The sequence below is a fragment of the Anser brachyrhynchus genome (assembly GCF_964034855.1).
Source record: "Anser brachyrhynchus genome assembly, chromosome: 2".
In the NCBI taxonomy this organism is placed as follows: domain Eukaryota; kingdom Metazoa; phylum Chordata; class Aves; order Anseriformes; family Anatidae; genus Anser; species Anser brachyrhynchus.
The window spans coordinates 139041458-139057648 of NC_137695.1; the positions used below are offsets into that span (position 1 = coordinate 139041458).

At 37.3% G+C, this 16191-nt stretch overlaps 1 protein-coding gene across 10 annotated transcripts in view; it reads left to right on the plus strand.

Annotated features, from left to right (window-relative positions):
- The window catches only part of VPS13B (vacuolar protein sorting 13 homolog B), a 477988-nt gene that overhangs the window by 298715 nt on the left and 163082 nt on the right, over positions 1 to 16191 (plus strand). For all 10 annotated transcript variants that reach the window (XM_080583158.1, XM_080583153.1, XM_080583155.1 and 7 more), the window contains one exon: positions 6940 to 7143. In XM_080583158.1, coding sequence (XP_080439284.1) covers positions 6940 to 7143 — 204 coding nt within the window. The remainder of the gene's footprint in view (positions 1 to 6939; positions 7144 to 16191) is intronic.

Below are 16191 nucleotides of genomic sequence, written 5' to 3' on the forward strand. Positions count from 1 at the left end.
CTCTTATACGATCAGTGCACAGCTACCAGTCCTGTCCTTGGTGTAGTCCAGTTCACTAAATTCTGACCTTCCTAAATGGACAGCAAACAGAATTATAGTACCACCCACCTGACACCACCACTGTAATTAGTGGGGTGGAGGGATGCTGTTATTTTTTCCTCTGAACATGTACCCGCTGGTTTTCAAAGTGAAAATATTTAAGTAAAAATATTTAAGTTACATAAATAACATCCTGTTAAAAATTAGCAGTACTTAATTTTAAAATGTTTTTATACATTTGTGTTCATATAACACTGTATCTCGAAATGATTTATATGCAATTAATCGTATTCACAATGTGATTTTGACATGACGCTCAAAATATATATGAGTAAACTGGTGGCTGAAGATGTTAATTTTGTTGCTTAGAGTCACATAATAAGCCTGGGGCGGGGGGGGGGGGGGGGGGGTAGAAATGAAACTTGCCTCTCCTATTTTCGTTTGGCATGTTCTAGCCTTGAAGAGAGGAAAACGTGGCCAACCCAGAGGCCTGTCCCAGCAGCCTCCCTTGTCCCCAGCCTCCTTGTGCACAATGTCTGGGCACCTGGCAGACTTAGCTCTTCTGCACATCCATGTACCCAGTTAGGTATGTCACCTCTGCTGTAGCCAAAAGAGCATCTTCTAGTCTTTTGGGGAGGGTATCAGCCACATGTGCAAAATACTCTCAAAGCATTCAATTCAGTTCTTCATATTTCTTCTTCTATGTGTTCAAAACCCATATTTCTTTCCTTTTGCATTATGGTAGCTCAGTGAAAATAAGTCCTTTTAAAAATGGTTTAGGGTGAAAGTAAATATCTGCACAATTCAATTGTAGTAGTTGATGAAACTGGTTAAGTTAAGGACACAAAGTTAGCCAGAAGAGAAGTGATTGTCTGCTATTTCAAAAGTATCTCTGAGCAGGATTAAGAACTGAGATTTTTACCTGTACCGTCGTCTATATTTATGCTTACAAAGTTTACAAATTAATTGTAAGGGAAGACCTGTCTGCTCCAGCTTGGCAAGAAAAAAGCTGTGATGAAAACTTTTAATAAAAAGTAAATGGCATATTTTGGTAAGATTCCTGGAAAAAAATAGCTTTATTACTACTATTTTCTGTAGAAGTCAGTTTTTGCTGAACAACTGGGAAAGTCTAGAAGCTGTGAAAGGGGATAAGTCTGTGTTTGTATGTATCCTACTTACATTTGTTTCAAACGTGACTGTTTAATAACAGTTGGAAATATTTAAGAGAAACAATTGTAGATAGTGTGATGGCATTGCGGAAGAGATGACCATCTTCCCTTGATGTCATTCGTTTGCAGAGAACTTGGACATTCTTCGTAGTAGATTCTGCACTGTGCTTGAAGTGTCTTGAAGCTCAGCTGTCTTGAAACAGCAATAAATCAAACTCCTTTTCAAAGCTTTATTTTCTATACATGTATCTAACACCACATCCATATGTATTCCAGACTCTGAGGAGACTAACAGACACACAGTGACACTCGGCGAAACCTTAGTACTCTTCTATTAGTTGGTCTGTTGGATGGTTGTGGGGCTGGGTGATCTGTCCTGTAGATCCAGTTGTCCTTTGTTGTTTTCCCCAGGTGCTCTGACGTTCATGTTTTGAATGATGCCTTAGTACACACTAGTGCACAGAAGAATCTTTTTATTATTATTATTTATTGTTATGATGATTTGAAAGCACAGAGTTCCATAATTGCTGTAATTTGCATATTCTTGAGTTACTTAAAGTTCTCTATAACTACTTGGTGTCTCATCTTCCTCTTTAGCTTTTTTACACTTGTACCAATTTCTCTCTTGGCCATGATATTCATCTGGAGGTATACGGAAAGCAAAAGGAACTAAGCTGCATAAGAGACACAAGTCAAACATTTAAGCAGCATTATATAAAAACAAAGGAAAATTATCCAGGTTGTACTTTCGACTATTGCTTGACTGTATCAATTGTTTGAAACTGCCTAGCACAATCACAAGAAGTTTTTGTACATATTTCAGTTACTGCTGGTCTTCTTTTTTCAGCATGCTAATTGCACAAGTAATCTACCTCTTAAGTTGATTTATGTCTATGCAAAAAAGCTATAAACACTGCAAACCATTGTATAGTTATACGTATGACCATTGATGACTACAAAAAGTATTCGGTTGGAATTCAGTTAATAACTTATTCCTCAGATTTAGTAATGTGATGTATTTGTCTACTACGTAAATGTTTAGAAGCGGTTAATCATTTTTACTTTGCTCATGCAGCTAGCATTGCTGTTTTCTTTTACAAGGTCCTCCAAAGCTGAAACTAAATCCAGGTACTTTAACCACTTTCACTTACAGGACACTCACACCATGTAGTGTACTTCTGTAGGGGATGATGGTATATCTGGCTGTACAGAACACAAGACTAATGAGCTAATAAGGGAAATGTAATTTTTGTTGTTATAAAGCAGATGCCTGTGAAGATTAATTAATGTTACAATGGAAAGTGTACAAGACAGCATCACTTGGTAATCAGTAAAGCATTAAACAGAGGAGTCTTACTGTACTGAGTTTGTATTTAATCATTACAGTGCTGAGATAAGAATTATATAAAAGTTAGAGTTTACAATTCATTTGCTAAAATGGTGATCTGGATAAAGAATTTGATGGTATCCAATCCAGAGTGTGCTGCCAGCAAGTGTGGAGATGGGGCAGTAGTTGAGTTCTGGGGCTGAGCTGGAGAGGGGAGAAGTAGTGGCTGCCAGCAAAGCCAGCCATATGTGGCATAGCTCTGAGAAAAATAGCAGAAATGGTGAGAAGTGGGGTATACTGCTGGCAGCATTTGAGTCTGCTCTACTGACATGGATTAAACTGTTCCCATCATAAAACATTATGTCTGTTAAGCCACAAATGAGTCTTTGTAGGGACGGATGGCAGAGTGGGGAAGAAACGCTGAGGTTACCCATTAGGAAAGATATGGAGCTTAGGCTATATGGCAGAAAGCATACCCAGGATTATGAACAAAATTTTAGAATTTTGTCAGGACTGACGCTTCTTGCCTAAGGATGTCTCCTCCTTTCTTGTAATAAGAGAATTTTCTTAGCTCCAGCTTTTATCTAATTTTAGCATTAGAGCCAGATCCCATCTTTCTTCTCTCTCCTGTCCTCTCCTGTGTCTTATGTGTCCTGTATTTTTTTTCTCTTTCTTCTTTGGGTCTTTCTGACAAATATGTCTTCTAATCTCTCCAAATTTAATCAAATCCAAGTCTTCCATTACCAAGTGCCGTGATACAGTGTTTCTTTCTTTCATGCTCCAAGATCATGTCCATGTAGCACATGTTCTGCAATGATAGGAAAGTTATTTTTTTCTCCCAGTGACTCAAGCTTTAGCTTCTTTGTGGCAATGGCATCCACTTGCTGTAAGAAAAGGAGAGAGAGCAAAAAAAAAGTTGTCTTTTTTTTCAGAAAGCTGGTTCCTGCCTTGAGTTTTACTAATAAAAGCTCAGCGTTTTGGAAGGCCAGTATTGTCATCATAGATGCCCTAGGTTTACCACACTTTTTCTTTCTGCCCTTAACATCATGCCCTGTAGCATCTCACTCCAAATGGGGCTGTTGCCCATTGCTTCCCCAAGAAACAGTTGTTTCAAATTCCCCCATATTTAGTATAACACTTTTAGCGGCCTTGTCAGGGAGCATAAGTTAAGAAATTATGTTGAACAGAATGGGAAAAATGCAATTATGGAGTACGAGGTCAGCTATAAATATTGCTGTGATTTCAGCACTAGTTCAGCCACTCCTTGTTCGTAGATCATGGGATTTCCTACTCATTTAGACTCAAACTGTATAAGCAGAAGAGAAAGTAGTCCTTTTGCATTGCATCTGTATCCAGGTCCAACTTTTACCTCTATAAAATAGAGGGTGTTTTTTGATCCAAGCTTATTGTTTGTTTCCTTTGGAATTAGAATAGGAAGCATCTTTTACCGTCAGGGCAAAACCTTTAATTTGAATGGATAGCTTTCTCATCTCTATACCTGGGAGGGGAAATGAGTACACGCAGAGATCTAGTAAGTGCTGAAAGAAATTAACTGTTATGTGTGAAGTCTATATATATTTCTTGATTGTTACATAATGTATAGACTTCAATGCTTTTTTTCCTGCCTTGTTCAGCTTTTTGTAGGTCTCAGATGAGTTATAAGTGGATAGATTTAACTTCTTTATAGTGGGTCTCAGAATTATGCCTATTCAGCAGCATGAAGTAACTGGTTCAACATGAGCTGTTTCTTATATAAACATACAAAAAGCCTGACCCAGACTAAATCAATTTGAAAAGAAAAACATTAAAGCTGTGTTTCCTGTTATATGCTGATGGTCTTCTTTGTTTGCTTATGATCTTACTGTATTATTGACCAACTGTTGTAGTCTATACCACCTGCTGAAAGGTTCAGATGGGATAGTGAGGTTGTTTTCAGAAGGGTGAAGCAATTAAAATCATTACTCCTGCAGTACATTTCAGATGGTAAAATATCTTTTATGCTAGGGCTAGAGAAGTCTTGAATCTCAGCTTACTCTTTTTCCCTGATTTTATTTTCTGTAAGGGTTTTGAAAGCTACAGAATGAAAAAGACTACAGACCTTATGCATAGTGTATGTGTTTAAGATTAGGCCAATTCCTTCATTTTAACCTATTCTCATCCTTCTAGAAGGTATATACCTAATAAAACAGGGGCCTTACTTATAAAAATGGTTCGTAAAGAAAACCGCAAATAAGTGGTCATGTAAATGTGTCTATGTACATATTTGGAAAAAAAGGTATATTTTGATCCTTGTATAAAGCTGGCAAGTTGTACTTCTGAAAGCAATAATCAGTCTGGTCAAAATGTAAAAAAAAAAAATTAAAAAAAAAAATCCTTTACATTAATATTATACTAGCCATGAAATATACTAGTACCCTATGTCCAAATAGTAGCTCTGTGTATTTTGCTGCATGGAAGTGTGTGTGTGTGTCAAAGGGTGATTTCATTGTTTTTGTAATTAAATAAGTTATTTTTGAGGGGAAGAAAGCCATTGTCACAATGTGGAGTTTCATATTGCCGCACACAGACAAGTTTTGCTCTAGGAATTCCGTTCACCACATCATGGTTGTGCTGAACAAGCCTAAGGAATATAGTGCTAGGTACAGTTTAATGCAAGCTCTCGAGCTGCTCATAAAAGAATGAATGAAAAAATTTCTTTACTGTTAAGTAGTGGAGAGAATGATTCATTACGCAGGTGAAATGATCATATTCTGTATTTTGTATACTTAAACAGATTTCACAAAGTATGTAAGTTGGTGCTTTAATTTCAGTAGTATTTCACAAAACATATATTCCAATATTTACTTCCATTAAACAAGGTAAGTAAATAGACACTGGGCCAAACAGTAATCTGCAGTTTATAAATAAATAAATAAGACTACATACATGTTGAGGAAATAATGCCCAGAAAGAATAATAAAAGACACAGTTGTTGTGGTTAGATCTCTCTATGTGAAAAGTTGACAAACACATTCCTAAGTTTTAAGAAACCACATTTAATTTTGAAATATCACTGCTGACATAACAGATTTTCAGTGCATCTCAGATAAGCATTTCAGAAAGTTATAGGGCTACTGAATGGTGCCATCACACTGCCTCAGCAGGTGTGACTCTTGTCAGAACTGTTGGCTTTCCTGCCATTTGCATGCCCCTGTGGGTAGATAATTAATTCATTATTTTAATTGCTAGCATACTCCGTCAGTGACAATGGCAATGGTATCAGCAGTTTCAACGGTGTTTGGGTTTGGGCAGCATAGGGACTGCACTTTGAAATATGTGCATACCAATACCTATAGATTGCATTAGTGCATGTATCTAACCCTTCAAATCAAACTTCAACTCAGTAATGTATGAAATCATTAAAAATAGACTATAATTTGATGTGAGCATAGATTCAAAGCAAAATGAACAAGATCATATCCTTGTGCCTTTTCCTAGCTTGTTAAAAAAAAAAAAATTGCTAAGTTCAATTGTGCTTTTTTATTGTATTACTAAATGAACATTGTGGATAAAGTTATGTTGTTCACCATGTAGAAAGGGCAAGTTCATTTCTTGGAAGATTTCCTAGCTCTCATTAGCAAAAAGCAAATTATAGTAGATGACTCCTCCCATACTGGTTACTAGTAAGAACAAATGGTCTTCACAGCACCCACTCATCTTAAATCTCTTGATGTTTTGTTGAAGCTTGATACGACTGTTCTCCAAGCTCAGCTGCAAATACAAATAATCTTCCAATGCAGCAGAATTTGGCAGAGTCCACAAGTAGTGTGGTTCACTCAAAAATGCTTTTTTTCTGCCTTGTCAGAAGAATTTTAATAACACAACTCTGTCCTGAAATTCTGTGTTAAAAAGATTTTCTTCATCTTAGAATGTTCTTTTTAACTTGTATTCTTTCAGGTAAGTTTGAACAATTATCTCACAGTATAGTTGTTCACCATACCGACATGTAGCTGTTCTTTTTGAAGACTTGAATAACACATCCTTTATCTATTCAGTAGATGCTTTCCTGCATTTCCCATAAGGCTGCTCGTATGGACCTGATTCAAAGTCCACTGAAGTCAATGGATTGATCTCATATTGACTTTGGTGGATCTGGCTAAACTTTGAAATATGTTTATTTAGGTATCCCTCATTCAAATCCATAAGAGAGAGGCAGCTGGATACTTTTGAAGATCTGGACCTAAACTAAGGCTTAGATGTAATCAAGAGTAGCAAAACACATACCTGAGTTTTCTTATTTTTGTATCTTCATTGTCTTACTAAGCAAAACTTGTTCATTGCAATTTTTAGTCTGATTTTGAGCTTTGTTCACAATTGCTCTCTTCATTGCAATTTGTTCTGAAGTGCTTTTTTTTGGTATTACAGAAGAGCACTGAATCTAGGAATACTTCGAGACCCTGGATCAGAAGTTGAAGACAGACAATATCAAATAGATCTTCAATCTATAAACATTGGTACTGCTCATTGGAATCAGTTGAAACCAGAGAAGGAAAATGGAAAAGGAGGGGTTTTGCCAGAGAGTGAAAGAAATTCTCAAAATCCAGCACTTGAATGGAACATGGCCAGTAGGTAGGAACTTTTTTTTTTTACTCTCTTCTAAAGTTACATAGCACAAACATTACAGATATTATTTGCAGTATATCTGAATCAACTAACTCTGAATTGTTTTTTTGCATGGCAAGCACATTTGCACGGAGTTTTGGATTATGCATTTGAAGGGAATATCACTATTAATTGCTGCACTGCAGTTATTGTCTAGTTATTGTGTCTTTTTTTCCATTATAAGCTCTTTTCTGAGTGGCTTATTGTTATGTCCATAAAAATAACTCCAGGGCTGAGACATGGCATTCAGCTTCTCAGTCTACAAGCAACAGGAGGTTTTGTTTTTGTTTTTAACTTCTTTTGTTTGTATTATTACAAAGCTTGAGTAAAACCAGCTTAGTCATTTTTAAGTTAGAGGAGGATAAAGTAGAACATTTCCTATTGGTTCTGAACTGTTTTTTGTGCTTCTGTAACTAAAACCAGACAAATTTTTAGAATGAGATATTTAAACTGAGTCTTCCTTGCTGTATACTGTGTGATACACATGCAAAGCCCTGCCCTCTATATAAACAAAACTGAAAGGTAAAGCCTGCATACACTTGCTTAGTATTTTAAGTTTTAAAATTTAAAATTATAAAATACTAGTTTTAATTTTTTTTCTGATTTTGGAGTTTTTGAAATTTAATTTCTAGTTTTAATATGCTTTTTTGTTTTACTCTACAAATTCATACATATGCTATAAAAGTGCATACAGGTTTTACAGGTTATTTAACAGTCAAAAAATACCTCCTGTATACCTCCGTCTGATTGAGTTTTGCCGGGAGCTCCTTGCTCATCCATGTAGATCTCCTGCCCCCTTTGCATACCTTCTTTCTCATAGGGGTGCACTGATCTTGTGCTTGGAGGAAGTGATGCTTGAATACTGACCAGATCTCTTGGACTCCTCTGCTTTCAAGGGCCCTAATCCACGGGATTCCTCCAAGTGGATTCCTGAAGCAAAAGTTTGCTCTCCTGAGGTCCAGAGTTGCAATCCTACTTATTGCCCTGCTTCTTCCATGCAGGATGCTGAAATCCACCATCTCATGGTCACTGCAGCCAAGGCTGCTGTCAACTTTTACATCTCCAACCAGTCCTTGTTTGCTAGTACAAGGTCCAGCATCACACCTCTCCTCATTGGCTTTTCCAACAGCTGTATCAAAAAGTTCTTATCAGTGCTCTGTAGGAACCTCCTGGACTGTTTGTGCCTAGGTGTGTTGTCTTTCCAGCAAATATCAGGGTCATTGAAATCCCCCATGAGAACCAGGGCCTGTGATCGTAAGGCTACTTCCAGCTATCTGTAGGAGGTCTCGTTGACTTCCTGATCAGGTGGCCTGTAGTAAACACCCACAACAGTCACCCATGTTAGCCTGCCCTTTAATCCTTACCCATAAGCTCTTGACTCACTCTTTATCCACACCGAGGCAGAGCTTGATACATTCCAATTGCTCTCTCACATAAAGAGCAACTCCACCACCTTGCCTTCCTGGCCTGTCTTCCTTAAAAAGCACATAGCCATCTCTGATAGCATCCCAGTCATGTGAGCTATCTTACCATATCTCTGTAATTACAATGAGATCATGGCCCTGTGACCACACGCAGATCTCTAATTCTTCTGTATATTCCCAATGCTTCATGCACTGGTGTACAGGCATTTCAGAGAGGTAATCGAGCATGCAGGTTTCCCAGCAGGATTGTAAGAGGATCCTCCACAGCCATGTCCTGTACACACTTCCTCGGCTGCATGCACCCCCTGGAGGCATCCCAACTTAAGCCGTGTTTTGCTGACTACTCTATCTCTGTGATGTTCCCTGTCCCCCTTCTTTCAGAGTTTGAAGCCCTCCTTTACCAGGCTGACAAACCTGTTGGCAAAGACACACGTGCCTCAATTAATAAGGTGGATATCGCCTCTCCCTGTCAGTTTTCAGTCTTCAGACAGGGTCTTGTGATCATAGAAACTGAAAACATGTTGCCAACACTAGCAGTGCAGCCAGTTGTTAACTTGGAAAATCTGTCTGCTACTCCTCCCATCCTCCCGCCTCACTGGCAGGATTGAGGACAAAATGACCTGGGCTCCCAGACCCTTGACCACCATCCCTAGAGCTCTGAAATTTTGTCTGATGGTTTACAATTTGCCCTTGGTATCATTAATATCCACATGGAAGAGCAGCAGAGGGTAATAGTCCAACACGTGGACAGGCCTTGGCAGTCTTTCCAGGATATCTCATATTCGAGCCCCTGGCAGACAACAAACCTCTCTAGACAGATCAGGTTGACAGGTTCCTCTGTCCCCTGCAGCATGGAGTCACCCACAACAATCAATGCCTCTTCTAGGTGTTCCCATACGGCGCAGGGTCTGTTGGCCCAGTTGCTTCCCTACAGTCTCACTCTCAGCCATTGCCTATTCTTAGCTGCCCTGGTTGATATATGAGGAGCAGATCAGGCTGCCTTACTCAACTCCGGAGTCTCCCCTGATGTGATGGATCTTTCTTCTTCGGTCTAGAGAGTGGTGAAGAGGTTCAGCCAGAGCACGTCAGGCTTCGGGTGAAATCTCTTCCTCCTGCTGGTCCTTGCCATGTCAAGCTTCCATTCTTCTGCATTATTGGCCCCCCATTCTGTGGTGCTGTGTGTGCTTGGCTCTTTGGCCGTGAGTCCAATCTTTATGAAATATATGCACAATTTTATGTCTCCCAAGATACGGATTCCTGTCTGAATTAAGAGATGTGTTCCTGAAATTGAAATAGAAAAACAGGACGAATCATGAGGGAAGACAAAAATTGAACTATTGTTCATTTAATTTTCAGGGGTAGGGAAGATGACAGGAATCTGTGAGATTTTCCTGAAAGTAGGGCAAGCCGTAGCAAAAGAAGCTACATGAGGATGTCATGAAGCCTAAGATTTGTACATGATGAATTGATGAAAGATCAAAAGAGCATATAAGGCCATTCTGGAGGAATACGTGCAGGAAAACAATATGACCAAGAATAAACTCTAGTGTATCACTGAAAAACAGAGGTCAGTAACAGCAGATCTAACCAAAGCAATGATAAAATCACAAGGAGTGACTGGAATGCAGATGAAAACACATTTTTTGTTTTGTTTTGTTTTTCTTTTTTTTTGTATATTTGTATATTCTTTTATTTATTTATATGTATCAGTTAAACACAGTGATAGTATCGGTTCTTCAATTATAAGATCACCTGGTTCTCTCCTGCCATATAATGATTTGTTTATTTATTTATTACTAACACAATTTTATAGACAACTTTGCTTTTAAATTCTTGGTCTTGAAAATATATACATGACCCCTTCTATTTAGACCTTGATTTTGGGCAAGTTGCCCATCAAGTTTTTTCTCACAAAATGTTGTGGGGCCACCGGCATTTCTTTAAAGATGACATTAATTTCCAAAGGACTTATGGCCAATCTGTGAGTAAAGCTAACGTTACAAAACCAGCCACTGGGGAATTGCCTTTCCTTTTCCTTCCCGTTGGTGGCTGAAGTCATGTTGCTAGCAAACTTCAGTCTGAGCTTTATGGTTATAGATTTTGATAGGAAAATTGGTGGGATTACTAGAAAGCTATAGAGATAAGAATAAGAGAAACAGTTGAAAATAATCAGTATTCTCTTTTTTTCGTATAAGTGCTTGGTTATTATTCTTTTTCTCAGCAGACTTCCAAAATAAAATTTTATTACAATATATTTGACATATAAGTAAGTTTCTTTTGAAATTGTTTTTACATGAGTCTTCTACTTCATTTTTTGTTCTAGATCAGTTTTAATTAAATACATTAACTTCTCCTTTGTGGTATGCAATGCTGTATTTTAATTCCAGGTTGAATATGTTCAAAGAGAAGGCTGGAATGAGTGTTTTCTTGTCCTTTTGGCTTACATTTTTACACATTTACTACAATTCTTTTTCAGGATATTCACATTTTTGCTTTTTAGTTGGCAGTCAGCTTTGCTGCATCTGGGTCTATTTTATGATCTGTGGAAGTGGTGTGCTGAGAACTATAAGAACCCATATTGAACTTTGCCATCCATTGAGATATTTCCAGCATGTACCAAGAGGGTGGCTGCATGGTGTTTTACATGGTGCTTAGTGTTTTCAGGGTGATTTTCATCTTAAGATTTACTGCAACTATCATGGAAGCTTAATACTTTGACCTACTTGTGATATTGTTTTCTTTTTTAATTCTTTAAGTTTCATTGACATGTTTAACCTGGAACATAATGATATTTACTGAATTATTTTAGGGTTAGTTTCATTATTTGGTTTACATGTACTTCTCCTTGGTTTTACTTATCATTTAGACACAATGCTATAGTTTATTCGGTTAACTGGATTTTAAAATTCTTTTTTGAGATCCATTTCTCTCTTACTTGACTCATTTTTAATGTATAGACATGTACGGTGTAATGTACAGTATAGAATCTAATCTATATCCGAGTATTTCACATACAGAAAACTTCAGCAGAGATGCCACCTTTTATTTTGCATTCCCACTTCCAAATGTATTACTGTTTGTTTTTGGTTTTGTTTTTGTTTAATTAAAGAGCTGTAAAAATTCTAGAATTTATTATATTGTAATTTAGTCTTCTGAGTTGAAATATGGTCTTGTTTTAAAAACTTGAATGAAAATCAAATCATTCTAAATATAAATTTTTTTGTATGTAATATAAACAAATATATGAAAGCTTTTGACATAATTTATAATTTGAATGCTTTAGCAACATTTATATGGAAAGTAAATCATTCAAATGTTCCCACCACTTCTTCTGGAGTTCAATATTTCTAGTACTGAATATCTCATGCTTTTGAATTTTTTATTTATTTATTTTTATCTCTTACAGTGTGATTTGGAAAGAAAGTAATCTTACTTTGAGACTAGGTGTTAAATGTTTCAAGGAGATTAGTCTAAAATTCTTCAGTGTTATCCTGAAGCGTCTATGTGCTGCCTCCCATGCCTCTGGAGGTCACTGCAGGAAGAATGGGGGACCTAGAACTCTCTGGCAGGGTGGGTGCCCGCTCTCAGAAAAACCTGTCCAAATACCATGCTGTACTGGGGATTGGGGGTCATAACTCTTCCCATTATAAAATGTTTATCCTTCACTGTAGATGTTATAAAAAGCTCCCTAATGGTGTAATATATAAAAAGAGTACTGGAAACAGTCAGACAGTTCTAATAAGGTTACGTACAAATGAAACCTGTCCACGTTTATTCCCTTTACCAAACAGCATGTGGGGAACTGGGAGTACTTAACCAAAAGAAGTTTTCTTGATTGAAAACTGCTTTTTCAGCTTGCGGATCTCCTCCTCCCTCTCCCTCCTCGCAATGGAAAAAACAACAGCCCTGAAGGAAATAAAGAAATATATCCTCTCTTGAGGCCTCGCCCCCATCCCTGTGCAATCCTTCTACAGCTCCCAGCAGCAACTTCTGCTTCCTGCAGCCTGAATAAACTCTGTTTAGAAAAAAAAAAAAATTTAATTGAGCTTAAAAGCATTACTTCTCTGTGTGGTAATGAATTGAGTGTGGCAATATACTGCGTTACAGTTCTGTCCTTGGCATACGACCATCTGGAACAGCTCTTTGCAACTCTCATTGAGTATGTCAGGGAGCCAATGATCTGTTGTATGAAACTGAACAAAATACCACTCTTGCTTTGCAAGGATCCTCAGAAATGTTTCCTGCAGATTTTTCCTTGAATAGTTTTCATTTTCATGCTTTTTTGGAAAGTTGAAGTGCAGCTTGCCAGATTCTAGTAGGGAAGACCAATAAGAAATGATCAGTAGATCCATGTGTGGGGAAGTAGGGGCATTCCTTGTGAGTCTTGGAATAAAATACAATATGTTTGCGTTCAGTTTTGTACTTCAGTTTGTTGTATTTATTGTACCTGAAGTCATATTTTTATTTGCACTGTACAAAGTCGTACTCAAAAACAAGGGGTATGTTATTTCCTTTATTAATCCACAGCAGTGAAATGTTGCACATCATACTTAAAAAGCTGAAGATTAGTTTTACTGAGGCGTAATTACATAACAATAGTCATTCTGTACAGCCAGATGGTGTACATTTGTTCATTGTCTAGTTCTGGTCATTAGATAGTCCGCGAAGTAGAGTTACACTATTTCACTGTCTTGTGATGATTCTTTGTAACACCTCTGAGAGCTAAAAGGATGTGAACTGTTCTACCCTTTGGAAGATGGAGATCAGAGGCAGGATGATGCAGGTTGCCACAGATTTCATCAGTAGTTAGGTATTCCAATGCATTTGTAGATCAGCAATTAAATGAATTATACGACTCTAAGGGAAGCCTGCAAGGTAAAAGTCTTTTTAAGTCCAAAGATAGCATGCTAACTAATAAAACATCTTCAGGTTGCATGCCTTACACTTCTAGAAAAGACTGTTTGATTATGTGGGATATTCCATGCTAATACTTGAATTTTGTTTTTCACATAATGGAATTTTATGTGAGGATTCTTCTCTCCGTAGATAGTAAACTTACACGGCATAAGGGAGCTCTTAGTTGTCATTCATGAATTCAATATATATGAGTTACTTCCTGAGCTATGTATTTTTTAATTATATAAGGACTCAAACTCTGGATTGAGTAAGGTATCATTAAGAAAAAAATGATAATTAGGAATAAGGCAGACATTTCCAAGTTTCACATCTAGGTCATGCTTTATCTCTTACTGGCCATTATTTGTTGTTTGTTTGGATTTTGTTTCCATATAAAATTGCCAAGTTATATTCCTTATTGTACACTTTCATAGCTTTTCCAGTCTCACATCATCACACCTCTTCTGTTAGTGCAACATCATCTCTTTGGCAGTCCTTCCTCCTCATGTAAATTCAAAGCACTTCTGAGTGGATGTAATCAAATGCTGATGAGGGGGAACGGTTTTAAACTGAAAGAGGGGAAATTTAGATTAGAGGTTAGGAGGAAATTTTTCACTCAGAGAGCGTTGAGGCACTGGCACAGGTTGCCTAGAGGGGTTGTGGATACTCCATCCCTGGAGGTGTTCAAGACCAGGTTAGATGAGGCCCTGAGCACCCTGATCTAGTGGGTGGCATCCATGCCTATGGCAGGGGGGTTGGAACTAAATGATCTTTGAGGTCCCTTCCAACCCAAGACATCCTATGATTCTATGATTTGGTGTAATCAAATGCTGCTTTGAATACAAAATTCTGTTCTTCATATTTCTTTATCTTGTCTCCACAACATTTTTTGTTACATTAATCATTAGATACGTCTTTACTTTCAAGGTACTTCCAAACTATCCTTTTCTCCTTGTATGTCTTCTTTCATTTGCTTTGACTCAAGTACACTCAGTGCTCATCAAACCTCACCATTCCAGTTAACAGGGCTGCTGCATTTAATTTCCAAAAAAGTACTTTCTTGCTCACTCCTAGGTTATCCTACAGGTTTAAAGGCATCTCCTGTGAACATTCACAAAATTATTGCAATGTCATCTTTCCCCCCAAAAAAATCATTTCTATTACAGTGTAATAGAAAAACTCATAAAACAGCTATAACGTTGCCACTGTACTGATGTCATTACCTACAATGCTGTTAGTTGTTACTTTTATTTCCCAGTCTTCAGGTCTGTTTTTTCTTAGATTTAAATTGTAAACCTTTGAGGACAGAGACCATTTTTGTCCTGTGATTTTACAATGTGGATCTGTAGTCAATAACCAGAGTTCATATAATCATTCAGATATAGCCCTAATTCAGCACTGAGTAAAAGGCACCTCCAGACCTTATCATAACTGTTTTGCTTCCTTGTTGCTCTGTGCTAACATATGGACTTTCAAGTACTATGTGCAGTACTTTTAAGTGTAGATGATCAACTGCTTTAACATCTCTAAAAGTACTAGCTTTTCCTTTTTATTTTTTTTCCGAGACAAATATATAACAGATGCACAAATGAACCATGGAATGAATGTGCTGCAGACACAGAGCCATCATTACGCTCTTCACAATCAAGTTTTTTCATAAGCTCATGTGGCGTACACCTGTGTTAAGTTAACGGTGCACTTAGGTGCAGTGTGGAAGACTTAATAATTCAAAGTGGAATTTGTTTCTTTGTTCCTTTTGTGCACTTTCTCATATCCTCTCCCCTCATTATTTACTGTGCTCTGTTTGCCTTCTGTTTGTACTTACAATTATTTTGCTAATACTTGATTTGGCTGAGCTTCAAATTCACCAACTAGAAATGTGGAAACTAGTAAGTAGAGCAGGACAGGAATACCACATAAGGATGATTAAAAAAAAAATAAAAAATAAATCAGCAACCAATCTATATTACCAAAAATGTCCTCTGAGTTGCAGTGTACCGGGCACCTACTAGAATAACATTTGAAAATTGAGAAATTGGAATATTTATAAGCTGAGAAATAATTTGAACAATGGTGAAAAGAGCCAGTTGTAGATTTGGGGTTTAACAAATAGCTTATTTCTATAGCTCTGTTTCATTTGTCAAAATCATACGTACTAGCAGTGTTATGTCCCTTCCCATTGAAGTTTTTTAACATATAGATGTGTGCTCTCTCATAGAATTGTTCTACGACTTAGCTGTTCCATTTTCCTCAGAAACGAAGCCATTTCTTTCTCATCCTATTGTGAAGGGGAAGTAGGAATTGGGAAGAAAGCCATCTGGTTTAAATTTAAAATGAAGGTGATGGCAGGGAGAGAAGCATTTGTAGACCTGGCAAAATCTAAGACACTTTTCTCAGTTGAAGATGTACACTAACCAAAAACTGGTCTGCATTTAATTTGGGGATTTAATTAGACTAATCTTGCTTCAGAAACAATAATTGTAGACCAGCAGAGCAACAGCTTACCAAAATATTAAAGTTTTTACTGTAAGATGGTAAATTTCTCACAGTCACAAATCAACTTGCTTTTAAGCATATTGCTGTAACTAGTGTGCAGCCAACTTGGCAGTGATTGTGACGGTCATTTGAAACAAACGTTTGTTACACTTGTGCTCAGTAAATAATAGGTCTATGATCTGTAGCATCTGCTAGCTAA